The 27,973-nt window shown below is 27.0% G+C and overlaps 2 protein-coding genes across 3 annotated transcripts; both read left to right on the top strand.

Moving 5' to 3' along the window:
* The first annotated feature begins 307 nt into the window (after positions 1–307).
* On the top strand, positions 308–742 carry LOC135926779 (DNA-binding protein HEXBP-like). The gene has a single exon (XM_065462711.1). It carries the CDS (start codon positions 308–310, stop codon positions 740–742), a length of 435 nt encoding a protein of 144 aa, XP_065318783.1.
* Positions 743–21,488: 20,746 nt separating this feature from the next.
* On the top strand, positions 21,489–26,856 carry LOC135926361 (coatomer subunit epsilon-like). 2 transcript variants are annotated; one of them, XM_065462211.1, is made up of 10 exons: positions 21,489–21,629; positions 21,674–21,837; positions 21,917–22,007; positions 22,046–22,095; positions 22,140–22,193; positions 22,237–22,318; positions 22,718–22,873; positions 26,354–26,422; positions 26,467–26,604; positions 26,645–26,662. In XM_065462211.1, exons 1-9 carry the CDS (start codon positions 21,525–21,527, stop codon positions 26,596–26,598), a joined length of 903 nt encoding a protein of 300 aa, XP_065318283.1. In that variant the 5' UTR covers positions 21,489–21,524; the 3' UTR covers positions 26,599–26,604; positions 26,645–26,662. The 2 variants fall into 2 exon arrangements, with proteins under 2 accessions (XP_065318283.1, XP_065318282.1); XM_065462210.1 differs by having other exon boundaries at positions 26,467–26,856.
* Positions 26,857–27,973: the final 1,117 nt, after the last annotated feature.

Here is a 27,973-nt window from a genome sequence, read left to right as displayed (position 1 = left end):
GATATCAAAAATAGTTTACATTTAATTTTGTTAGAATTAAAAAATTTAAATGGTAAAAAAAATGTTATACTGGAAGAAAAATCCGAGAAAATATTAGATACAGGTGAAGTATTTAATTTTACTCAAAATATTGACATATCAGAGGATTAAAAAATTAAATTCAATTGTGATAGAATTTAAAAAGCAAATTTCTGAGGTTTTAATCGAGAAACCAGTAGAAATTTTGAAAAATAATAATACAAATAATACCAATAATACTTTGAGACAAAGTACAGAGGAATCTCTAATTTTATGTGAAATTAGAGAAATGAGAGAAAATATGAAAAATTTGTCCAGAGATGTTTTCAACTTAAAAATCAAAAGTAATAATGTGATTGAAAGTTGTGAACTTTGTGGAAGAAAAGGACATATCGGTAAAAATTGTTATTCAAGAGACCGAAAAACTAATGAGAATGTGACTGCAAAACCAAGTGAAAAAAATGACATAGTGTGTCATAGATGTGGTTTTGTAGGACATATTAAAAGAAATTGCATGGTGAAAGAAGCCAATTTCAAAAGTGGATTTCCGCAACGAACATCGGTAGTGATAAATCCAGTGGTTCGAAATATACAAAATCCTAGTATTACAAATATGGATAAAACAGAAATATACAATACAGACCATGATAGAATGTGTTTCAAATGTGAAGAAATGGGACACATTGCCATACATTGTATCCAAAGTGTGAGTGGGTCACAGTGACTATATGATTTGAAAGAGAATCATATAAAAATAGAAAAATCATATTTAGAGAATAATAAATATTTTGATATATATAGTTTTATTAAAAATTTTGTGGATATATATAATAAAATAGATAATCATCATGGGAATGATGATTATACATTGAAATTTAACTCGAATAAAAAGAGTTTTAATGTATAAAATTTTTATTGTCATTTTGATGAAATAAAAAATTTTAAATTAACCAATAATCTGAATAAAAAGGATTATTGTAATCAAACAAGTGAGAAATATCCATGAGAGATTTTTAATAAAAACATAAATGAGATTCAGAGATCTTTAAATTATGAGATGAATTTAGGTATGAATATTAATTGTATTGAAAAAGAGATTCAAATTATACCATTCAACCGATTAAATTGCCTAAAAATTTAATAACTGAGGGTGCAAAGGAATAGAGTTCATGTCCTCATATTAATTTAAAATTTGGTGGACACAAATGGTTGAAATGTTATTTGATACCGGGGCAAGTATTTCAATCATGTCTTGTGAAAATTTTTATAAATATTGGCCTAATGATATTATTGAAAAAATAAATATGTGTATAAAACAATTTGATGGATCTGAAATCAAAGTTTTGGGTAGAACTCAGTGGGATGTTCTTTTTCATGATATTCGTATAATTTTGGATTTATGGATAGTGGAAAAAAATGTTGAAACAATTATGGGTTGGGATTGGATTAGTAAACTTGGACCTAGAAATAATTATTGGGATTTATTTATAATTGATAGCGAATTGGCTAAAGATAATGCCGAATGAAAAATAATGGCTAATGAAGTCAGGGAAAAGCTTAAAGAAAGGGAAATGAATAAATTAATGAGTGAAGTGAAAGAATCTATAGTTAATAAAAATATTTGTGAATATCCTGCAAAATCCATGATAGATTCAAATCAATATAAGATCAATAATGAAATTGATAATGATAAAAAAATTAAAAATGAAATTAATGAATTAAATAGAGTTAAAAATGCTACACCAATTTTAGTGGAAAAATATGGTATAATTTTTGAAGACACTTTAGGATGTCTAAATGATTATCAAGTGGATTTGAAATTAAAAGAGGGATTTTCACCTATTTTCTTAGCGTGTCGTAGAGTTCCTTTAGAGTGGAAAAAGGAAATAAATGAAGAATTAGATAAATGGGTTAATGATGGTATTATTATTCCTGTGGAATATAGTGAATGGGTTACACCATGTGTAGCATTTTTAACTCTATTTGAGGACATAATCTAATGGAAAACTTAGATTATGTGCAGATTTTAGAGTAACACTTAACAAATGGGTTGTGGAAGTGAAATATCCATTACCTCGAATTGAAGAAATTTTGGCAAATTTAAAGGGAGCCAAATATTTTTCAAAAGTTGACTTTTCATCAGCATATTTACAATTGCCTTTGAAAGAATAAATTCGTAAATTGTTGACAATAACACTAAAGGATTATTTGCATTTTGTAGATTACCTTTTGGATTAAGTGTATCTGCACCGATTTTCAGAGAACAATGGCATCAGTTTTCCAGGGTTTGGAAGGCGTATTTTATTATATGGATGATGTGTTGATCTGGAGTGACGGCAGAACAAGATAATCAACGTCTTGAAGAGGTTTTCAAGAGAATTCAAGATAAAGGTTTAAAAGCCAGTAAAGAGAAAAGTATTCTTGGTGTCACCGAAATAGTGTATTTGGGTCATCAAATTAATGGAATTGAAGTGAAGCCGCTTGATAAAAATTTAAAAAATATTTTAAACATAAATCAGGCTAGTAATAAAGCTGAAGTACAATCTTTTATGGGCATGATAAATTATTATCATAGATTTGTGGATAATTTTGCAAAAATAGCAGCTCCATTATATGACTTATTAAAAAAAGTGTTAATTTTGAATGGAAAATTGAACAAAGAAATGCTTTTGAAAATTTAAAGAGAAAAATTGGTGAGGAACCAATTTTAGTGTGTTTTAACAATGACTTGGAGATAATTCTTGCTGTTGATACATCATATAAAGGTGTCGGAGGCTCATTATTACATGTCATTGATGGTTTAGAGAGACCAATTATTTTTTTTTCACGAATATTTCATGAAGTGGAAACTAGATATTCTATTATAAAACAGGAGGCTTTAGCGATTATTTTTGGGTTGACCAAATGTCGCGAGTATTTAATCGGGAAAAGATTTGTGATTTAGACAGATCACAAGCCATTAATTCATTTGTTCAAGAAAGATAACAAAGAATTAATGATGTCCCCGAGGTTACAACGGTGGTTGTTACTTGTGGGAAGTTTTAATGTGGAAATAAAATATAGGCGAGGAAGAGAAAATCATTTGCCAGATATATTGTCGAGATTAGGGGCAGGTTGTGCTACTCCTGAAATAACTGATAACATGATTATAGATAGAGAAGATGCATTGGTGCGAACTCTATCATATATCTTAAAAGGAGGTCCCACAGATTGGGAAACTCTTAAAATAAATACTCTAAAAGATAAAGAATTAAGTCAAATAAAATTATTCTTGTTGGGTAAAAAACCGTGGGGTAATAATTATAAAAAAATTGAAAAAGAATTGTCCGTCGTGGATGATTGTGTAATGCGAGGAAATAGAGCTATAATTCTTTTGAAATTACGCATTAAAAGTGTGAATTTATTACATACCGGACATCAAGGTCGAGATAAAATAAAATCTTGGGCTCGTGAATATGTATGGTGGCCTGGTATGGGTAAGGATATTGAAAAAATTACAAGGAAATGTGTTCCATGTAATACATGTGCAAATATGCCCCGCAAAGAGTTAGGGTAAATATGGCCTAGATCAAAGAAACCGTGGGAACGTATTCATATAGATTTTTTTGATTTGGATAAAAGATCATATTTTTTAGTGGTGGATTCATATTCAAAGTGGATAGAATATGCAGAGGTACATGGTTATACAACTAAAATTGTTAATAATAAATTAAGTGAATTATTTGCAAGATTTGGTTTGCAGGACAAACTAGTGTCTGATGGAGGTCCAGCTTTCATAAGTAAAAATTTTAAACAATTCTGTGATGAATTAAAAATACAACACATACTTACTCCACCTTATCATCCTAGCTCGAATGGGCAGGCTGAAAGGATGGTAGCTATTGTAAAAAATTGGATAAAAAAGGTTAAAAAAGAAAAAAGTGATATTTGGTTAGCGCAATTATTTTACAATAATTCAAAAAATAAGGAGGGAGTTACTCCTGTAGAGTTATTTTTGAATAGGAGAACAAGATTTCTTTTGGATTTTTTAACACCAAATGGAAGTAATAAAATATTACCTTGTGAAAAGACCATTATAAAATTTCCGGTGGGAAAATTAATATGGGGTCGTATTTTTGATAATAAAGATCAGAAATGGGAGAAAGGTATTGTACTCAAAAATTTTGGATTAAAAATGAGTAAGGTTAAATTTTGTGATGGAAATATTGGGATACGTCATAACGACCATATGAAAGTAAAGAATCAATAGTGAATATATTGATTGTTAATTTTTATTTATTATGAATACCATATAAATGTATATATTGGTTATAAATCATTAATATTTAAAAAATACTCTATTGATTTAGATATATTTATTATAAATTATTAATTATTGGGAAAATATGAGTAGATATAGTTTCAATCAGTGGCGTAGCTACGGGGGGGGGGGGTTTCGGGTTTGGACCCCCCCCCCCCAGAGCAATTAATTTTTTTTTAGAATATTCGTTTAAAAGACTCAAAAGTGACTTTATATCAAATAAATACCATGAATATTTATATTTTTCTGGTTTTGATGTTTGTGGAAGGATATTATTACTTTTAATTTTAAATATATATATAAATTATTCTGTATATTATTTTAAAGTCATTGATAATAATCTATTAATTTTAATAATATATTATTGATGCATTTTTAAAAAAATATTTATTATAAATTATCCAAGATATGGTTCGATAATAATAATATGAAATAAAAAAGTGCATAATCTACCCCCCCCCCCCTCAGAGCAATTTTTTTAGATTATTCGTTCAAAAGACTCAAAAGTGACTTTATATCAAATAAATACCATGAATATTTATATTTTTCTGGTTTTGATGTTTGTGGAAGGATATTATTACTTTTATATATATATAAATTATTCTGTATATTATTTTAAAGTCATTGATAATAATCTAATAAATTATAATAATATATTATTTATGCATATTTAAAAAAATATTTATTATAAATTATCCAAGATATGGTTCGAAAATAATAATATGAAATAAAAAAGTGCATAATCTACCCCCCCCCCCTCTCAGAGCAATTTTTTTAGATTATTCGTTCAAAAGACTCAAAAGTGACTTTATATCAAATAAATACCATGAATATTTATATTTTTCTGGTTTTGATGTTTGTGGAAGGATATTATTACTTATATATATATATAAATTATTCTGTATATTATTTTAAAGTCATTGATAATAATCTAATAAAATATAATAATATATTATTTATGCATATTTAAAAAAATATTTATTATAATTTATCGAAGATATGGTTCGAAAATAATAATATGAAAATAGTGCATAATCTACTTTCTCTGCTTTTATTTCTAATAATATATATTTGGTTTATATTTTGTAGCATTTTTATAAATGAAATTATTAAATAGATTAAATTTATGACTAAAAAGTAAAGATTGTTATTTCCTATTTACGAACTTTAAGATTGAAGGAAATGGACATTAGAAAATATTTACTAAGTAACAAAAAAAATTTACCAGCTAATATCTCATGCAATTTATGCCCTGTTGAAAATGATAAGCATGATATAAATACACGAGGTTAAAAAATATTTAATCCAGTGTACTAATTAATATCTTATGCATTATAGGCTCTATTGAAAATAATAAGGATGATGTAAATACACCAGGTCAAAATAACATTTAATATAAAAGATATTTAAAATTAATAGCTAACTATTTTTATTTTAGAATTTAAAATTAAACACCTAGTCATAGTTTTAACTAAATTAAAATTGCCAGTACAAACCACTTTGGGTAATTTATTATTTTAAATAATTTTGGCTAACCAAAATATTTTGACATTTATAAGATATACCCAAACGTAGGAGGGAAGAAAATGATCTTGATACACTCATTTATATACCCAAAGACCATATTATTATAGATTTAGATATATCAAGTATTACATTTAATAAAAATGATGATAGTCAACAAAATGAACATACCAAATCACTAATTAATATAGAAAATCAAAATTTTAATGATGAACTTGATATCATAAGCAACAATTTACCACCCACATCAGGTATTTTATAATGACCTTATTTAAATGAATCACTAATTAATATAGAAAATCAAAATTTTAATGATGAACTTGATACCATAAGCAACAATTTACCACCCACATCAGGTATTTTATAATGACCTTATTTAATTGAATCACCAATTAATATAGAAAATCAGAATTTTAATGATGAACTTGATACCATAAGCAACAATTTACCACTCACCTCAGGTATTTTATGAACTTATATGACCTTATTTAAATGTATTCATTTAAATTTTAGAAATACCTAGATACTCTATAAAAAATTATGATAAAAATAAGCTAAATACACTTGATCACTTCAAATCTCTACCTAGTAAAAGTAATGTTAACTATTACCTTTAAATATTTATATCATAATTTTAGGTATATCAAGTATCACATTGAAGAAGAATGATAGTAGTCAACAAAATATTATAGGCTGTATCAATTTAGAATTTAAAGGTTATCTAATATGTTGTTTTATTTTAATTTATTTTTATAGGAATATCTCAATTAATATTCACACCAAGGGGTAAAAAAAATAGTGATAACAAACAAAAAAATACACTAAGTCACAACAAATCACTATCTAATAAATGTAATGTAATCAATTACTTATTAATATTTACATTAAAATTTTAGATATATAAAAAATCTAGGGAGAATTTAAATGGAAATGAAGTTCCACTCATGTCAGGTATTAGTCTTATTTAAATTATATTTATTTAAAATCTTAGCAATTCCCACATACTCCAGAAAACTAAAGGATAATAGACAACCAATTATACTAGATCATTTAGAACCATCACCTACTACAAGTGATATAGTCTATTACTTTATATTTATAATAATCAAAAGTTGGTTCCAAAGCTAACATGTCATCTATGATTATTAGCCTAGGTTTCTCAATATTAATTTTAAACATCTATCATATATTGGTAAAAAAATATTGCCAACACAATTTTGATTTTTTCACTTTGAAGGATATCGACTTAAATTTACAGTTTAAAAAAAACATTTATTTTTTAATCTATAGTTTTAATGTGTTTACTAATTATAAAATATATCATTTATAATTAAGGCAATATAATATTTATAATTAAAGCAATTTATATGTGTAATACTAATATTTATAATTAAGGCAATATAATATTTATAATTAAAGCAATATAATATTTATAATTAAAGCAATATAATATTTATAATTAAAGCAATATAATATTTATAATTAAATCAATATAATATTTATATTTTAAATAATCGCTTTTTATTTGTAAATAACTTCTAAAAGTATGATAAAATGAAACGTATATCAATAAAATTGTGTCAATGTGTTATTTTAATTAAAATTAGTGGCTCAATTTTAGCCGATATGGCTAACTCAATATATTAGCCAGAAAATTTTGCTCATGGAGATACAAGTTTTATATTATTCGAGAAATCTCTAGGCTTGAACAATATTTTTTGGCAAAAATATTGAGTTAGCTGTTTATAAAAATCACCTCAAGTCGAGCCGTTTAACAACACTAATTAAAATAATTAATAATTCTAGGACTTTTATATTATAAGAAAAACCAATATGATTTTTAAGATAAACCCGGCCGAAGGCCGGCAAAAGGGCCGAAGGCCCGTATAAAGGGGGTCTGGGGGGCGAAGCCCCCAGGCTTTTATATATGGACCCCCTCTAAGGAAAATTCCTAGCTACGCCACTGGTTTCAATAAATGCTTAATTATTGAAATTTATATAATGTTTTCCATTAATTATGGAATTATGTTTTTAAATATGTGATTTAAAATTAGTTTCGAGAAAAATATGAGTGGATATATAAAATACTTAAAATACAAACTTTTAAATATAATTAAATTCATATTTTTTAAATTAACATGTGCAAAAATGAGTTAAATAAAAGAAAAATTTTCCAGTGGGAACAGTGAATTTAGTGAGATAAAAAATTATTATTATGATCTTTGATAAAACAGTTATAATAGAAAATAAAAAAAACTTAAATAAGATAATCGATCTTCAGTGGTGTGAAAAGAAATAAATACGAGTGTATATATATGTATTTTTGTTTTTTTAAAAAAAAGTAGTGTTCATAATTGGTTTAAAGGACCAAATGTGAAAGAAAAGAAAATATAAAATTGTATTTTATGTTAACAAAATAAGTGTATATATGTCAAAAAATTTATTTTACAAATGTTAACAGAATATTGTATATATGACACAGAATTGTATTTACAAATGTTAACAAAATATTATATATATGTCACAAAATTATATTTACATATTATTATTAAATTGTACAATATTATATTTACATAATTATATTAAATTTTAACAAAATAATAGCGTAGATCACAAATTTATTATAATATGTAGTTAGTATAATTAGGTTAACAAAATCATTTTTTTATAATACAAATGTAAATGAAAATTCAAATTTCATTTGAGACCAAAATATTGAGTAATTATGTTGGGAAAGAAGTTATATTTAGAAGTTTCATATATTTTGATTATAATATTTTGAAAATATATTTATCATATATGTTACATATAACCCGGATGTGTTGGAAGATAAGAAAATGATTGAAATATGGGAGTATAGATGACCAAGAGCTATGACACAAATGTAAGACTTGAGGATTATGAAGGAATGATATCAAATAAATGAAGAGAATTTGGAGATTATGAAAATGAAGCGAATATTATAAATTATATGAAATTATATTTAGGGATAATGAACACGTGGCCTATGAAGGGTGGGCGTGTTGTAGTTTTGTACTATTATGATATATATTTATACATATATATTATAAAATGTCAATCAAAAATATTATTTATTTTTGTTATTTTTCGAGAAGTGTTAAAAAATTGACTTTGTTTGTTTTTACTTTTAACATTTTACTTTTTGTGGATTGAATTAAAAAAAAAATTGAAATATTTTATTAGAAGAAAATTATATTGTGATATAAATTATATGAAGAATAGATTTTAAATAAAGAAATTGAAATTAAATAAATCCAATAATATGAGAATTTATATTAATATGGATAGATAAAATCTTGTTGAGAAGACTATAAATAAACATGATAGATAAACATAATAGTATAGATTTTATTCATTCTAAGTTTATTCAAAAATCAATAAGATATAATAATTTTTAAGATAACATAATTAATAATCAATTTTTAGAATGTTCCATTTTTTATAAATAATATAATAATTAGAATTATTACGTTTTCTCCAAACATTTTAAAGTTAAATTTAAACCTCTGTTAATATCAATGACATATAATAATATATGTCATTGGTTAATATACGCTTATTAACACATTATTTATTGGCTCAAGCTCAACTATTTCTGTAACTTACGATGAACTTTCATGAGACGGAATAACTTAACGATCTCTTAACTGATCTGAGTGTTTCTACAATTTTCTTTAGGGAGTTTCAATGATATAACCTTTTTCTCTCTTTTATCATTTCTCCAACCTTTGGTTTTTCCATTGTTTAATAATCAAACAAGTTGTGAAATCTCGAATTCTCTCCCTTTCAAATGTAAATCATGATTTTTTGTTCTTCATTTGCTTTTTTAATCTCATGTTCTACATTTGGTCAGATCTATTTTCTGATATCCAGAACATACTTTGATATAATTTTCTATATCATTATTTTACCTGGGTCACTAACAATATAATTTAAAAATTGGTTCCATTACATTTTCACCAAGTTGTCCCCGATAAATCATTTCTAGCACTTCATTCCTTAATTTACTGTGTATCACCAATTTCTATCTCCTTCCATGATAAGATGATAGACAGATAACTCTTCCCATGATCATAAAAATTAAGAATTATTCTTATCATTATGATGTAAAAGTTTCACCAACTTTACTGAATATGCCATGCTATATATTCTAATGTTAAATCCAGCTCGACTCTTTTCATAAACTATTTTCGGACAAATACATGTCATCAAATTTATCCTTTGAATCTTCAAGACATTGTGCTGATTCATCCAATATCGGAAGCCTTGATAAAGCAACTGTGATTATACTATATTTGATTGCGAAATCGTAAGAAGCCATCTTCCAGCCAACGAGTCAAAAGATAATTAGAAATTTTAGTAGATCTTTCTCCCAAAATAATGGCTCTAATGGTTTATAATCAGTTCTAAGTAAGAATTTTCTACTATAGGTAAATCAATGTTCCAAATAAAATCGGAGCTTAGTGTTTTTCTGATTCTAATAAAGTCCGCGAGGCAAAAAGATGTGTTTTGCCCTCCCGTCTACTAATTGAAACAACAAAGTCTTATTACTGAATTAGAAGCATCGCATTACAAAATTAGGCAACTGCTCGATGTAACTAATTAACGGATGACAATAATTTTTTAACCACTTCAAAGCAATCTGTTTTTACTTCGTTCACCGCCAATGAATTTTCACGCGTTTGTCAGCTTTATTATATAGATTTCGAATAGAATGTTCATGATATTTCATAAGTCCCAGAAAAAATCTAAGTTGTATATTCTTAGGTTGATGCATTCGGAATAGCCTTCACTTTTTCTAAATTAGGATGAACCGTATTTATCGATAATCCCCCCTAAAAATTATATTGATTTTGCAAAAATCTAACTTTCGTCAATTTTGCCTCAATACTTGCCATTTTTAATCTGTCTAAAAAATTTTATGCGCTCCTCATCATTTCGACCAGAAATAATTACAACATCTAAGTATGCACGGAGCACTTGATAATATTTTAACAACTCATTCATATATATCTGAAATATAGTTGGCACACTCGCCAATACAAATGGCATTCGTCGATAACGAAAACTCTTATGAGTCACTATAGTTAGAAACTCCTGAGACTCCGATTCCTACTTCCATCTATAACTATGCATCCTTAAGATCTATCACCAAAAATTTATCACCACCTTGGATTTTCTCTAATAAATCGTCTAAGGCATGAATAACATAATGGTCATACAATAACCACGGATTAAGTGTAACTTTAAAATGAGCGCATATTTGAATATCGCCATTACTCTTGAGCACATTTACGGTTGGTGTCGACCAATGTACCCTAGTTGTAGTCGAACCAATTTTTATCACAGTAACTAGGTTTAATTCCATTTGCTTTTGATAGTAGTATGAATAAATCGAATATAGAAATAGAAGGTACTTGATAACTTAAAGGTGTAACAGTAACTGCTTTGTTTTAATTTCACATATTTTAGATTTAAAAAAAAATTAAACTTGGCACAAATATCCTAATTCACTAGCAATAAGTTAAGTAAATATGAATTGTGAAAAAAATTATAGGTTAATGATGCTTGGTACCTTAAGGTACCATCTATCAAATTTGAATTTTGTTCATTTTTCATTTGGATAGGCACTACCAAATATATTTATAATATATATTTGAAAAATCGTGATTTTTGGAAAGCCTCTATGGCCAAGTAGGCAAGAGCTTGGTTTACTTATCCCATGCTCCCGCTCCCGGGTTCGAATCCCGGGAATGATCATGTTTTTTTTTCTTATTCTAACATGGTGGTTCCATCCTTGGGGGGATAATATATAGGAGGCCGGACTCGACTACGTGATTCCGTATTATAATATTAAATAATAAGGATCTTATTACATTTTAATAAATTTTGGTCGATATTTAGCAAATTAAGTTGGTATTTAGAATATTTCCATACATTCACTTGGTAGTAAGCATCATTAACCAAAATTTTCCTTAGTATGGATATTTTAGGTTCGTTTTCTAACTGTGCATTAGATTTAGTATAAATTGTAATCAAACACAACGTTAATATTTTTAGAACTCCCTCCCAAATAGATTTTTTATTTTACTTTTCCTGTCTATTTATTAATTTTATTTATGTTTTCTTGTAATTTCTAACGATTATTGAAATTTTAATCTAAATACCCATATTTTTAACTTCTAGGCGCCACTGTTATATTAATTCTCTTGTTTTCTCTAAAAATATAAGTTTTTCTAATATTAGGCGTCATCGTTCTCTCTTTTCTGAACATTTAAATTTTCTCTTTCTTGCTTTTTGGTAAAAGGTTATACAACTTGTTATTAATTTTTGTATTATTTATTTAGAGATAGTATAATTCATAATTTTCGTTATTGTAAAGTGATTAGATTATCCCACCCTGTATTTTCCCCCTTATTATTGTTTTAATTATTTATTTATTAATCATTTCCTTTTCCATAGTCTTCGGTTATACAAAAGTTTTGTAAAGTTTTATTTTTATTTGTTATATGCTAAGTTGAATTTTATTTCCCTTCAAATTTTAAATATTCTTCTATTTAAATGTCTATGTCAACTCGATTTCCAAATGGGCACAGAGATATGGAGGTATATTTTTCTTTATATAGTCTTGAATGTATTTTCGTTTTCTGTATTAAAGATTTGTATTTTTTCTCTCCCTTTCCAGCTTAGGGTAGTTTTGCTTGTTTCGATGTTCTCGTTATTTCTCATTTTATTTTTTATACTTTAGCAAATGCATTCTTCAAACTTATAATTTTAAATAGTTGTTAGCTCGAATGTTTTTACTACCTAAATCTAAATTACAACGTTAACTATAGTTTTTCAAAAAATTTTTTCCTTCAAGTCAATTTTCAATCTCTCGGTTTCAAACTAAAATACCGATATGATGGTAAATCTTTTCCTATTCTAGAGAGATACCTTTCAAAATTTCTCTTTTGTCATCCTTTTTCATGGGCATTTAAAATAGGCAGATTTTCCCTAAATGTTATTGTTCGATTTTTTTTGTTTTTTTTTCAAATTATTTTAATCTTTCTTTAATTGAATATACGTAGTTTCTTAATCTTCATAAGCTATACTGGTGTTCCGATAAATTAAAATTTAGGTAAATTAGGGATAGAGAAAGCGAAAGAATTTAAAATTTTATATATACTTAATTGTTTAAATAAAGTTTTTTTATGGAGAAACTAAATTATTTTGAAAATGTATCTTTTGTAGTAATACGCTTGCTCTAGTAAATTGTATTTTACTCATTACTCATTACTCTTTCAATTTATTTTACTTATTACTCTTTCGGCAGTACATGAGGTAATAGGAATGATTAATAAATATTTATATAAAATTATTAGAAAAGCAGAAAAATTTAAAAATAGACGATAGGGTAAATAAATGTATAGTTTTCCAATCTGTATCTTATTTCCCTGAATTATCATTATCATCTTTAGGAAAAATTTTAACTCTCAACTTAATACATATTAATACATTCTGTATCATTACCGTTAATGGTAATAAACGACTTACATTATCATGGCTGTATTAGTATAATCATTTTTCCTGTTGTTTTATATATGTATCGATTAATATATTATACATATCATCAGATATGACTCTTTTTTCTTCCAGTTTTAAGAATCTTTACGCCCTAAAATAAGGTAAGACTATACCATAAATAGTGTATTAATGTTAAATTTTATTCTTACTTACCAAAGTTGGTACCTTACTAGGTATTTAGAACTGTTTTGGTGTATCTTCATTTCCAATGGTCTGATCTTTTCATTATAACATCACTAGCCTAAATTTTACGATAATTAACTTCTTAATGACCTAGTTTCTTATGCGTAAATACTTTGTTTAGAACAAATTTACAGGCAAGATCCAAATAGCATCTCTTAACATTAATGGATTGATGAATAAACTGGCAGTTCTTTTAAGGATGTTAGTGACGGAGAAAATTGACATTTTGGGCATCCAGGAAACCCACTACCCTGGAGATATTACGGCTAATTTCAATGAATATAAGATGTTTTGCTCGGGTACTACCTCCAATAGTTGGTCAGGGATCGCTTTCCTCATTAATAAAAGAATGCAGAAATATGTCATGAAATTTGTACCCATCTCGGAAAGGTGTGGGCTCCTATACCTACATACGAATTTCAAGCCTACAATAATCGTAAATTTCTACGTCCCACCTAAAAGGAATGAGCGATTAGCCTTTGTAGATATAATGATTAACATAATACACTCCTTACCAGAGAGATATAACATCATAATATTGGGAGATCTAAATATGGATATAGGCAGAGAAGTGGAATATATGAATAGAAATGTCACTGGGCACGCTACCTTAGTACAGAGTAATAGCGAATACAGTAAGAAATTACTTGACTTCTGTTGTAATAAAGGTTTCAAAATTGAAAACACTTTTTTTAGTCATAGTGATAGGAATACGTATACCTTTGTAAGAGCTCAGCAGCAATCACAAATTGACTTCTTCATCTCGAATATTCATCGTTGGTTCGTGGATGTTAAAGCCCTAACTAATATGAACTTGTCAGATCATAGACTGCTTAGAGCAATTATTATAGTTAAAAATTTATGGGGGTATCATAACGGAAATAGACAATCTTTTACTAGATCTAGCGCTACTCCCTTGTGTATTGTAATAACTCGCAAACTCAGTAAAATAAGAACATTAGATGATGCAAGATATTTTGATGAGATATTAAGTGGGAAAGAAGCCAGCTACTTGAACAGGGTTGCCATGTCTCCCCCCATCAGTGGGAGTCTCCCACAATTTTTTAGTTTACCCACATACATCTCACTCCCACAAAACTCCCACAATTAGAAATCCCCACAAAAAGCTCCCACAATTTTTTAATTTCTCCCACAATTTTTTTTAGCATTTTAATGTTTTTAATAAATAAATAATAATTTTGAGAGACAGTATTTGATTATTTTTATATTTTTAAAATAAATTTTAAATATTTATTAGAAAAATATGTCTAGTTCTTTTATTTTATTTTTCCGCTCTAAAATATATTTTTTATAAAATTCTCCACTCGACATTTTCAAAATTTTTGTGTTAGAAAGAATAGAAGTTAGAACAGTATGTATAATTATTATAAATATATTTTAAATTACTTAATATATTTTATATCGTTATCTAGAATTGCAGTGCTCCACTCGACATTTTCAAAATTTTTGTGTTAGAAGAATAGAACTTTTAGAAGTGGATATTTAATCTCTAATTCTTTAAAATAAAGTTAGTGGTTGAATAATATTGATTAAATAATATTTTTCACTACTTACTTTTATACTATTCCATAAAGTATATGTCAAGCAAAAGATTATAAATATAATTGATATATTATTCAATTCAACAATAGCTCAGTTATAACAAACGACAATCTACCAAATATAATCATTTTAAAAATATGCGTACCATCATGCAAAATGCATATGCTATCTGTCATAACAATGTGTGTCGAATCTTTTCTCCATAATATTTAACGACTCCAAAATAAGTGCTAACTTTACTTGTGGTAGGACAAAAATGAGCAAGGCTATCACAAATGTGTTAGGACCTGAATCCAAGAGGTCAATTCTAGACGATTTGAAAGAAGGACATCCTTATGCTACTTTAACAGATGCATCAAATAAGGGAAATATTAAAACATTTCCCCTGATCCTTCGCTATTTCAACAAGAATAAGGGCATTTCTGTAAAACCTTTCATCCGATAGTGAAAAATCCAACGATATAGCTAACCACATAATGGTAAATATAGCTGACTCAGGGTTATCAATGAGTTGCATGTCAGCTTTCTGTGCTGATGATGCCTCTGTTAATTTTGGCAAAAATCAAAGTGTATTTACCGAATTGAGGCAGCACAATAATGAATTAATACCAATTGGCTGTATATGCCATATACTGCATAATTCTTGCAAGAAGGCAATGTATGTACTATCTGTAGATGTCGAAGTGATTGTGATGAAATGTTTTAACGAATTTAGTTCATCAACTAAAAGAGTCACTGAATTAAAAGAATTGGTGAAGTGGTCTGATTTGGAATGGTGTGAGTTGTTGCGATCTGTACCTATCAGGTGGTTATCATTAATACCTGCCATCGAGAGAATTTTAAAATTTTACGAACCCTTAAAGAAATTCTTAAATAAAGATTTTAAAAGTCCTAAAATTTTGAAAAATTCTTTCGAGGATGAAATGTCAGAAGCATATTTGGGATTAGTTTCACATGTAGGAAATCTACTTCATGTAGTTAATATTCAGTTGTAATCAGAAGATTCTTTATTGGTAAAGATTCACAAAATCATGCTACAGCTCTGTTCATCTCTACAGTTAAAAATAGATAATAAATTTTATGGCGCTATTGCTAAAAATATTATATTAAAATGTTCAAATAATACTCTAATTAATACATTTTTAAATGAAGCAGATATTTTTATTTAGACAATTTTAGATACAATCAAAATTTGATTTTAATAACTCTATTTACAAATGTTTAAATATTATGACCTTGGAACAGAAACCATCATTTGATGGTTTTTGTAATTTAATAAATATATAAAAATTACCGATAGACATTGAAGCCTTGTTCGAAGAGATTGTAATTTTTTCCATTTTTTATGATTCGCCAGAATACTTAGTTAGATGGTCTAAAAGCAGAGGAGAAATGGGTGGAATTTTTTCGTAATAACGATAAATCCCCATGCTTGGAAAAAATTTGTGAGTATGTTTTCTCCTCTCATTCTAATGCCTCATCGGAGCGCATTTTTAGCCTGATGAGGACTGCCTGGAGAAAGGAGAGAAATCGAATTGCTTTAACAACATTAGAGGCCGAGTTAATGGTTAAACAAAATTATAAAATGTCATGCCAGGAATTTTATAAATATCTTAATAACGACGATAAACGTTTAGTTCCATTATTTAAATCTCAAATAAAATATAATTAACTATAACTATTTGACTTTCTATATTTTATAAAATCTTATTTATACATTTGCATAAAATCAAATAAATTTATTTTTTACATTGTAAAATTAATATTTTAAATATTTTGGCAAATCATAAAAATAAAAAAGCATTACAATCTCCTCAAACATGACATCATATTATATCTTATTAATAATTATCCGATAATAGTAATAATATTCTTACTTTGGTATTTCTGCAGCATAATTTAGTGAACCTTTATTAAATTATATTCTTCTGATTGCAACTGCATATTAACAGCATATAGTAGATTTCCTATATGTAAAATTTCTAAATATATGTTATGTTCTATCTCCCCACTTGTCCGGTATAACTTATTTCTTTTCTTTACGTTTTTCTCCACTTGTTTCTTTTGTTTTCCCATCTTCCTTTTTTTTTGTTATGAAATTGATATTATACTTTATCTTTATATTGCGAATGATTGTATCGCGATTATATAACAACCTTTTTTTTTCTCTTTGTTTTAAAAATTATAAAGGTTGGAAAAATACCTTTTTCTGGATCAGTGTTTTTTTTTTATTGTGTAATTTATTAAATATTTTTTTTGTAAAATTTAAAATACATGACTTTTATGAAAATTTATTGTGCGTAGTTTTTAATTATTTTGTAAATTGTAACATTTTAACAATAAAGTTAAATTACTAAAATTACTCTGGATGATGACAAAGTTAAAAACCGGTCCCACGAATTCTGCCGATCCCTCACCTTATCCCACGGTAGAACCGCTCACGGTCGTGGCCCCACACACAACAATATACTTCTGCCATTTATTTTTGAAAATTTTTTTCAAAATATTAGGACAGCTTTTATAATCTATTTATTTTTTAAAAGTTTGTAAAATTTTAAAATTCTACGATGGCGCGTATTAGGAGGAACCTGTCAACCAACATTATGCTGACTCAATTCTGTAAATACACTCTGGTTTTTGCCAAATTCACTGAGGAATTATCAGATCAGAAAGCTGCCATGCAATTCATTGGTAATGCCAAATCTGCCATATTTACCAATATATATGGTTAGCTATGTCTTTGGATATTTCATATCTGGAGAAAATTTTTTTAATAGTTTTATTGAAATGACATTAATTTTGTTGAAATAGGGGAGGATCAAGGGAAATGTTTTGATATCTCCTTATTAGATACATCTGTTAGAATTGCATATGTTTCCACATCTTTCAAATCGTCAAGAATTGACCTTCTGGATTTATATCCTAAAACATTGATGATAGCCTTGCTCATTAGTGTTCTACAAAGTATACTTTTTATTTATATTAGTCGTTAAATATTATGGGGAAAGATTCTACCAACATTGTGATGTTAAGTAGCTCTCTTAATATTATACTGCATGATAGGTATTTACCATTTCCGCAACTGTAGTTGCATCTGTATTATTTCTTATTTTTGAAGAATATTTTTGTTTTGCAATAGATGTTGATAGACATCCCTGTATTGATTTATGCTTTGAAGATTTTTGATGCCTCAAAATATCATATTCTTTTCCCCCATTGTATTAACTAAATAGTGTAGAACAACTTCCCCGCACTGATTATAATTATTTTTTATATTGTAAATTTAAAATTGTTTGTTTTTTTATAAAATCTTATTTATACATTAGCATAAAATATATTTTTTTACATTGTAAAATTACAATTTTTTTATAAAATTTTATCTTGTTTACATTCTTTTGTATTTAAAAAAGATCGTTGGTTATTATTTTTAAACAAAATTAATATATTATAATAAATCAATATGTTATTTTAATAATAAAGATAGTATTTAAGAAATTTTGTGTCGTACTATAATTACCTATTTTGAAAAATAGTTGCGTATTTTATTTTGGAAAATAGTTACCTATTTTATTTTGAAAAAGAGTTGGATATTTTATTTTGAAAAATAATTTTATTTTGAAAAATACTTGGCTATTTTATTTTGAAAAATAGTTGGCTATTTTTTTTAGCAATTTTCATATTTCTCCCACAATTTTTATATTACTCCCACAAAATACCGAATTTCTCCCACAATTTGAAAATTTTGACCTGGCAACCCTGTACTTGAATACTATTAGGCTCGCAAGTGTTGAGAAAAGTTGGAATCTTTTTAAAGATGCCCTAGTCTATACATACAAAGTATTGCCAGATGTAAGTCTGATCCATAGGAAGGAGTGGATGGCGAATGATACCCTGGAGAAAATAAACCAGTTAAGAATAGCGTTTAGCTCTAATAAGGATCTTTGGAAGATGATACAAAGATTACTGCGTAGAGATAGACGGGTTTATAGTGCGAAGAAAGCGTTTGATATTGATAAAGATGTAAGAGAAAATAGACTACATGATGCATATAAGAAATTAAAATATTTTTGTAAACCTAACAGTTTTCAGAAGGTACCCTCAATAGTATTAAATGATGGTAAAATAATAATTGATCAAGATGAACAGATGGCGCTGTGGCTCGATTACTATATTACGGTTTTCGATGGACGTAAAGTAACAAGAGCAACTAGTGTAAATATAAATATGGCTTCACCCCAGTCTGGGTTCACTGTAATGGAAATTATGAATATAATAAAGAAATTACGAAACAACAAAGCTCCGGGGCTTGACAACATTACGGCGGAACATCTGAAGATTGCACCTAGAACGACATCTTCTTTCCTACTAGCCCTATTCAATAAAATATGGGAAAGCGGAAGTACCCCTACAGAATGGAACAAGTCCCTTTTATGCAATTTTCCCAAAACTGCAAACCCTCTAAAATTTACTGATTATCGTGCGTGTGCTTTAACATCTTGTGTGTCAAAGATATTTATGGTACTTATAAAGAATAAGATTGTTCATTCGGCGCCTTTTCTAAATATATTTGTGCTTACAGGCCAAATAAAAATATACTAGAACCTATATTATCTCTGAAGATAATAATGCAAAAGTGTTATAAATATAAAATTCCGTCATTTTAAACATTTATTGATTTCAGTAGAGCATTCGATAATGTTAATCATGAAGCGTTGTAGGAAACGCTTGTAGAATGTGGTATTGAAACCCAGATAATTCGTATCTTAAAAAATCACTATTCGAATTTATTCGCTTGTTTCAAAATAAATAATAAAATCTCTCCCTTTTTCAGGATTAAAAAAGGGGTAAAACAAGGCTGTACCCTCTCACCACTCCTGTTTAACATAATCATCAATAAAATAATAAAAGAAGTATTGGGAGCTGCAGATCTAGCAGACATAGGATCTAATGAGAAGATTTTTTTTGTTAATAGGATAATATCCTATGCAGATGATATTGTAGTGATTTCGAAAAGTATTGAAGAGACCAAAAATCTACTTTATCTAATTGAGACAGTAAGCTATAGAGTTGGACTTAGGATCACTTTAACAAAACGGTTATTCTTCCCTCCCCAAACGCGCCTTCAATTCAAGATTTTACAGTTGGAGGGAATACAGTGAAAATAGTAGAGAATATAAAATACTTAAGGGTAATCTTAGATAACAAAGGAAGTTGTAAAGATGAGATGAAGATGAGAATACAGAAAGCTAGAGGTGCTTTCTACAGATATATGAAAATATGGAAAGCTAGCGAAATTTCAGTGTTTACTAGATTGATGATTGTTCCAATTGCATTATATGGTGGAGATATCTAAGAGGCAAACAAAACAGAGATTAGACGGCTTCAATCTTTTATAAATAATTGTCTTCGTACGATACACGGGATTTTCTATCCAAGAGTTATCTCTAACTCGAATCTTTGGAGGAAGTCTACTCACACACCAGTGAATATAACTCTTAAGAAAAGCCGGATTCAGTTCTTAGGCCACGTAATAAGAAACTCAGATAATAATTTAGTCCACGATGCCATAACATGGCTGTACTCATATAAAGGTAAACAGTACACAAAATACAAAACATTATGGTACTATAAAACTATAAAAGATATAATGGATCTAAACGTTAACATGAAACAATTCATTAAACTGAATAACAATAAAAGATCCATTAAAAAACTGTTTCGCATCAAGAAAAGTTACCTTCAATAAGTATAAAAATACATTCTCAGAATGTATGTTACATTATCATCACCCATTAATCCTATCGTATATTTACCATCGTAATAAATTTTAAAAAAATTTAAACTCATCATTATCAAACATTTCCAATACCATCATACATTCAAATCCTCTCATAAGTATATTTTATATTTCCTTACTAAAAATTGTTTTAATATAGTAAAGATTTTTTATGTTAAATTGTCCTCAACCCACCACAACGTAATTAACTTTCACTGTAGTTATTGGGTATAGGCTCTTTTTTTATCCCATTCCCTTTTGTATAAGCCTATAGAGGTTTAAGTAATGTTTTTCGAAATGTTGCGCCTACAAGTACGTGCGGCTTGCCCACAAACGTGTGGAGGGCTCCTCATATTTTAACTTTTATACCCAAATTTAATTGTTCCAATAAGATGGAAATGAGGAAAACCTAGCGTAGCTCTGTTGCATTTCAACACTAGAGGGCATAAGCGCTATATATCACGTATCACGTAAATTATGCATATTTATATATATCTGTCAAATTTGTAATTGGTTATCTGTCATTTAAAAATTCGAATCCTCCTTTTTTTATAACACGTTCACATTTAAATTATGGCTGCCGATGATAGAAATGATATTGATGAATTATTCGATGTTAAAAATGCTTACTACATTGGTAACTATCAAAATTGTATTAATGAATCTTCTAAATTAAGGGTAAAATAATGATAAGCATGTATATAATAGTTGATATTTCCTAGAATATATCAGCTGAAAATCAAATTATAAAAGATGTTTTTGTTTATAGAAGTTATATCGCACAAAAAAAATATAAATTAGTTATTGATGAGATAAATGAAAAAAGTGACCAACAATTTTATATATTAAAACTGTTGGCACAATACCTAAATGATCCATCTTCTAGGTATACATATATATATATATGTCTCTTCTATAAATAATATTATATATATGTCTCTTCTATAAATAATATATCAATTTAGAGAAAACATAAAACATGAGATAGAAAATTATGCTAATCCTACTTTATGTTTATATAAAATTGTGGCTGCATCTATTTTCATTCAAGAAAAGGTTTATTGATAATGTCATTAATTTTAACTTATAATTAGGAATTAGAAATAGCTTTTGATATACTTTATGATTCAAATGATTTAGAATGGTATCTTGTTTATAGCCATTTTTTTTTATAATTTAAAAATATAGCTTGGCTATGACAATTCAAATATATCTACAATTAAAAAGAGTTGATTTAGCCAGGTAATTATATTAACATTTAAGTAAAATTTATATATAAATTAAGGACTATACTGCTAAAGATGCAGGCTATTGATGAAGATGCATCCCTGACACAATTATCAACAGCTTGGATAGATTTAGCTATTGTATATTATATAAAAAAATTAGAATCAAAAATATTTTAAATTTTGTTCTTAAGTTTTATAAATAACATTTTAAAAGATGAGAAATAAAAAAAATCCATGTTATATTTTATGATATATAAATAAGTCTTGATATAAATCGACATTTTTTTAATAGTCTAAATATTTATAGTACTCTCAAGCCATGTTATACACATCACTGTATTTTTCAAAACAAGGTAAAATATATAATAACAGGATGATGTGATGACATGAATTACACTGCTATGGATTATATATTTTACCTATTATTTGCTTGCTTTTGAATAATATCCAGTGATGTATGCTTAAAATGAGGTTTAAGAGATTAAAAAAAATTATTTTATATTTTTTTGATGATTCATTATATTTTAATATTTTAAGGGAATTGATAAAGCTCAAGAAGCTTTTTACATATTTCAGGATTTTTGTGACAAATACACATCTTCTGTAATTCTTTTAAATGGACTTGCAGCCGCACACATTCATTTAAAACAATATGAAGAAGCTGATAATTGCTTGAGAGAAGCCTTGGAAAAGGTTTATCCTATATATATAATTATTTTATAAGGAAATTTCTTATTAGTGATCTGCATAGGGCCTAACTTTTCATGGTCTGGCCCAAAGTTTTGCTGGCCTGGCCCGAACCCGAAATTTTTTTAAAAAATTTATAGGCCCGGCTTGACCCAAATTTATTTAAATATAGAAATTTATTTTTATAATTACTCAAAATAAAAGACATATTTTATATGTCGTTTAGTTTCAATAAATAAAATCAAAAAATTTTATTTTACATAAAAAATTCAATATAAAATTGATAAATTATGATATATTTAAAAAAATTTCCAAGATCCGACCTGGCTCGAATTTTTTTAAAAATATTAAGCCCAGCCCAAACCCGATTATTTTAAATAGAATTAGGCCCAGCCCAAATCCCGTTCAGGCCGGGTACAGGCCAGACCTAACTTTGCAGATCTCTAATTCTTATTACATTTTTAAAATAAATCCAAAAGCTCAAAATTAAAATATTGGCTTTAGAAAATATTTTTAAGTTTGGTTGAAAAAAAATTGTGAATCAGACAATTGGGTTATTCCATGTCAAATGAGCAAAAAAATCAAGATTTTCGGCCAACCCCTTTCAATTTCGATAAAAAGTTGTAGACTGGTTATATATGTTCCCATTAGATTATAAACAAAATTTTAGCGCATTAGCAACTATATTAGCGGAGATAATCGGGGTTAAAGGTCCAAAAAACGTCTTTTTTTTGCTTTTTACTGATGTCAAATAATTAGTTTTTAATTTAAAACTAAATATGATCAAATATTGAATCTAATATCAATAGCTAAGTTAATAATTGATAATTATGGCTAAAACATCAAAATTAATTTTTGATAAAATATGGGTCATCTTATGGTCAGTTGAAAACTTGAAATTAATATTTAGAAATGTATATGATCTCCGATTTTTAATTTTTTTAAGAAATATTATCCGTTTACTATTTTTTTAATAATTTCTTCAACAATTAGCATGGCTGGATATTTATTTAAAAAAATATTGGGATTTTTATACTTTAAAAAAAATAGATGGCGCTATATATAATAGTTATAATATGTTAAAATTAATTTTTCTTATTGATTAAAAATATTTTAATGTATAATATATCATAAAATTCTATTATATAACTTTGTAAACCTTATTCCCCTGAGATATTCGCAGGATAAAAAATTTTAATAATTTTTTTTAATATTTCAATGTAAATTAAAAATAATTAAAAAATCCGACTAGCACACTAACAAAAAAGCAGGATTAAAGGAGTGCAGGAAAATTATTAAGGGAAAAATCGAAAATCACATTAATTACCAGGCTTACCCCCAAACCTCCACCCCCTCCCCCCAGACTAAGTCTTACCCATCAAGATCAAGAATGTTATGAAATTTTCATTATCTTAAATTATTAAAATAACCAAAGATAAAGAAAATTTCGAAGATTTTGAAAAAATTTTTAAGCAATAAAAATAAACAAAATTATAGTTCTGATGAAATAAGCCGACTCATGCCTGGAATAAAAGATTGTGTATCTGTTAAAGGCGAGAAAGAATCAGTCCAAAGACTTATATTAAATAAGCTTAAATAAATATTCAAAATGTTTAAGGAAGAATACCCAAATATATCAATTGAATTCTCTAAATTTGCCGAACTTAGACCAAAAAACTGTATTTTAGTTGGAGCTAGTGGCACACACACTGTTTGTGTCTGCGCCATTCATCAGAATGTGAAATTAATGACAAATGTAGAAAAATTTAAAAGATGGGGAATTTTTAACAATTCTAGATTATTCTGAGAATTATTCCTTCATTTTACAAGATGAAGTTGAGGGATTTCATTGGAACAACGTGCAGGCCACTATACATCCATTTGGCATATAAATCTGGAGAAGAATTAAAAAATATAAATTTTGTTATTTTATCCAAATTTAATTGTAAACCAGAAAAAATAATATATTTTTCAGATGAAGCCGCGTCTCAATACAAGAATCGCAAAATTTTTCTGAACATATGCCTTCATAAATACGATTTTAATATTCCTGCCGAATGGCATTTCTTTGCCACTGCTCACGGCAAAAATGCAAGTGACGGTATCAGAGGAACTGTCAAAAGATTAGTTGCCAGAGCTAGTCTTCAAAGGCCAAATAAAAATCAAATCCTAACCTCATTAGAATTATATAATTATGCTAAAGAAAATATTAATGGAATTCAATTTGAATATGTATCCAATCAAGAATATATCGAAGAGGAATTAGCCCTTCGTAAAAGATTTAATGCACTGATTTTACATGGGACCCAAAAAAATCACGGGATTATTCCCATTGATCAAAATAGACTAAAAACCAAAATATATTATAATTCCAAAAAATATAATATAAAACAAGTTTCGTTTTTAAATGAGAAAATTAATTTTTAAAATATTAATGGATATATAACATGTGTATATGATGATAAATGGTGGTTAGGATATATAATCGATAAAAATGATATAAATGAAGAAGTAAAAATCCGATTTTTACAGCCTTGTGGACCTTCAGCCTCATTTAAATTTCCTCTGAAAGATGATATTTTTGTGTTGCCTAAATCTCATATTCTCTCGCTGGTCAATCCTTCTACTCCCACCAGTCAAACATATATATTATCTCCTGAAAAAATCTCACAAGCTAGCCAGGCTTTGTATTCCTTTAGATGAAGTAAGATTTAATTAACTTATAAACTATCTTAATTAGGCTAAATTTGTGAAGATTTTAAAAATTTATGATCTGAATTACAAATAAATATATATAATGGACATTGTAATCGATTTAGTATGATATATACATTAAAATATTTTTAATCAATAAAAAAAATGAATTTTAACATATTAAAACTATTATATATAGCGCCATCTATTTTTTTAAAAGCATAAAAATCGCAATATTTTTTAAAATAAATATCCAGCCATGCTAATTGTTGAAGAAATTATTAAAAAAATAGTAAACGGATAATATTTCTTAAAAAAATTAAAAATCGGAGATTATATACATTTATAAATATTAATTTCAAGTTTTCAACTGACCATAAGATGACCCATATTTTATCAAAAATTAATTTTGATGTTTTAGCCATAATTATCAATTATTAACTTAGCTATTGATATTAGATTCAATATTTGATCATATTTAGTTTTAAATTAAAAACTAATTATTTGACATCAGTAAAAAGCAAAAAAAGACGTTTTTTGGACCTTTAACCCCGATTATCTCCGCTAATATAGTTGCTAATGCGCTAAAATTTTGTTTATAATCTAATGGGAACATATATAACCAGCCTACGATTTTTCATCGAAATCGAAAGGGGTCGGCCGAAAAGTGATTGATTTGACATGGAATGACCCAATTTTAGTATACACATAATAAATAATAATAAAAAATGCAAACAAATTTCTGAATAAAATTATTTAAATAATATATAACTATCTTTTACTTTATTATAGGACAGTAATAACCCAGAAACTTTGATCAATTTGATTGTCACATCACAATTATTAGAAAAGCCAACAGAGGTTTGAGAAAAATATTGATTGTTGTTTTAATTTTATAATCAAAGATATGTCAAAGATTCATAAATCAATTAAAAGACGAATTTCCTGGGCATCCTTTTGTTAAAGAAATTAATAATAAAGAACTCGAGTTTGACAAATTGGCCAAAATTTATATGGAGGATATTCTTGTTAAATGAACGAGTGTTTTATAAAAATAATAATTATAATATTTTTCAAACATAGTTAATTTAATATATATTTGATATGACAATAAATATGATTGCTTTTGGAAAAAATTCACAAAAAACACTTACAAAAAATTTCATTTATCTTGGTGGTCAATGATTTTTTTATATCAAACAAACCCCGGAATATTATGGTAGATAAATAATCTTATAAAGTCCAGCCTGGATTTAAAAACATATTTTTTTTGCTATTTTTATAGAAATTTTTTTTTAAAATATATTCTATTTATTTTTAAATTTACATAAAACCTAATTAAAAAAATTATAATTTATAATTAAAAATAAAATTCTATAATTGAATCCCCAAAAAGGAACCATAATTGTGTCTAAAAAATTCTATTTGAATTTTTAGTCGAATAAAAAGGAATTCTCTGGGTTCATTTGTGAAAAGTCTTATTTTATTACCCAGATTTTTTTAAAATATAAATGTTGAAGGCGAAAAATGCCCGTTAGTATAAGTCACTACTGGAGTGAATATGTAGTTTTTAAAATTTTTGTATTTGTTTGTCTTTTTAATTTCTGCCTGTGTTATTAAATTGAAATTTATGTTTGAAGGGAATGTTGATACACACGTGTAGTTTCATATTTTAAATTTAAAAAATAATGCTATAATATAATACGATGATTTTGATTTTTAAATTTTAACATAAATGAAAGAATTAAAAGATAAATTTTGGGTTATTCTTTTTCATATGCCATTAAACCTAAATTTTTTCCTCTATCTTTTTTTGACTCTAAACGATTAGAAGTACAATGTCAAAAATAGAAATACTGAATAACTTAAGTTATACTCAAATATTATGGATGGAAATAAGTAATTATAATATAAGTTGTTGGCATGATTACCTCCTGGTGTTTAAGAGTGGTTCATTCAACTCCACATAAGTAGGAAGTAATCTGCAATATCTATAATATATCTTAAATGTTTAAATAATTAAATCTCGCTAATATTGACTGACAATATTCAAGAAGTTGAGAAGAATTATCATGGGAATTGACGAATTCACTAACGCTGATGTCGAGGAATAAAAAAGGCGGATATTGATTATTTTTTCATTTAATGTTTATTGAGTGAAGTTATAATAAAATAAAATTTTTTTAATTATTTTCTTATTTATTTGATTAATTTGGCTAAATAAAATTTTAATAATTAAAATTTTTCTATTTGATTTTTGGCCACCAAAATTTTTATCGAAATGTCAAATTGGTGGGTGCCTTCCGTGGCTACTGGCATGTGCCCGTCCCAGGTTTTATTAATTTTTATACCCAATGGATTTTTAAAATTATACCATTTTCCAGCACATTCGAATTACATCATCTATATTAA

This window comes from Gordionus sp. m RMFG-2023, chromosome 3 (assembly GCF_954871325.1).
Source record: "Gordionus sp. m RMFG-2023 chromosome 3, tfGorSpeb1-WG-v2, whole genome shotgun sequence".
Classification (NCBI taxonomy): domain Eukaryota; kingdom Metazoa; phylum Nematomorpha; class Gordioida; order Chordodea; family Parachordodidae; genus Gordionus; species Gordionus sp. m RMFG-2023.
Note: the sequence above shows the minus strand (reverse complement) of the source record. Positions and strands in the feature narration are given on the sequence as shown.

What these genes read in the sequence shown, in the direction of transcription:
- LOC135926779 (XM_065462711.1), top strand. Translation starts at nt 308, where the DNA reads ATGAGAGAAAATATGAAAAATTTGTCCAGAGATGTTTTCAACTTAAAA.
- LOC135926361 (XM_065462210.1), top strand. Translation starts at nt 21,525, where the DNA reads ATGGCTGCCGATGATAGAAATGATATTGATGAATTATTCGATGTTAAA. An exon ending in TGAGAGAAGCCTTGGAAAAG is followed by an intron (nt 22,874 to 26,353) that starts GTTTATCCTATA and finishes ACTTTATTATAG; the next exon opens with GACAGTAATAACCCAGAAAC. An exon ending in TATTAGAAAAGCCAACAGAG is followed by an intron (nt 26,423 to 26,466) that starts GTTTGAGAAAAA and finishes TTATAATCAAAG; the next exon opens with ATATGTCAAAGATTCATAAA.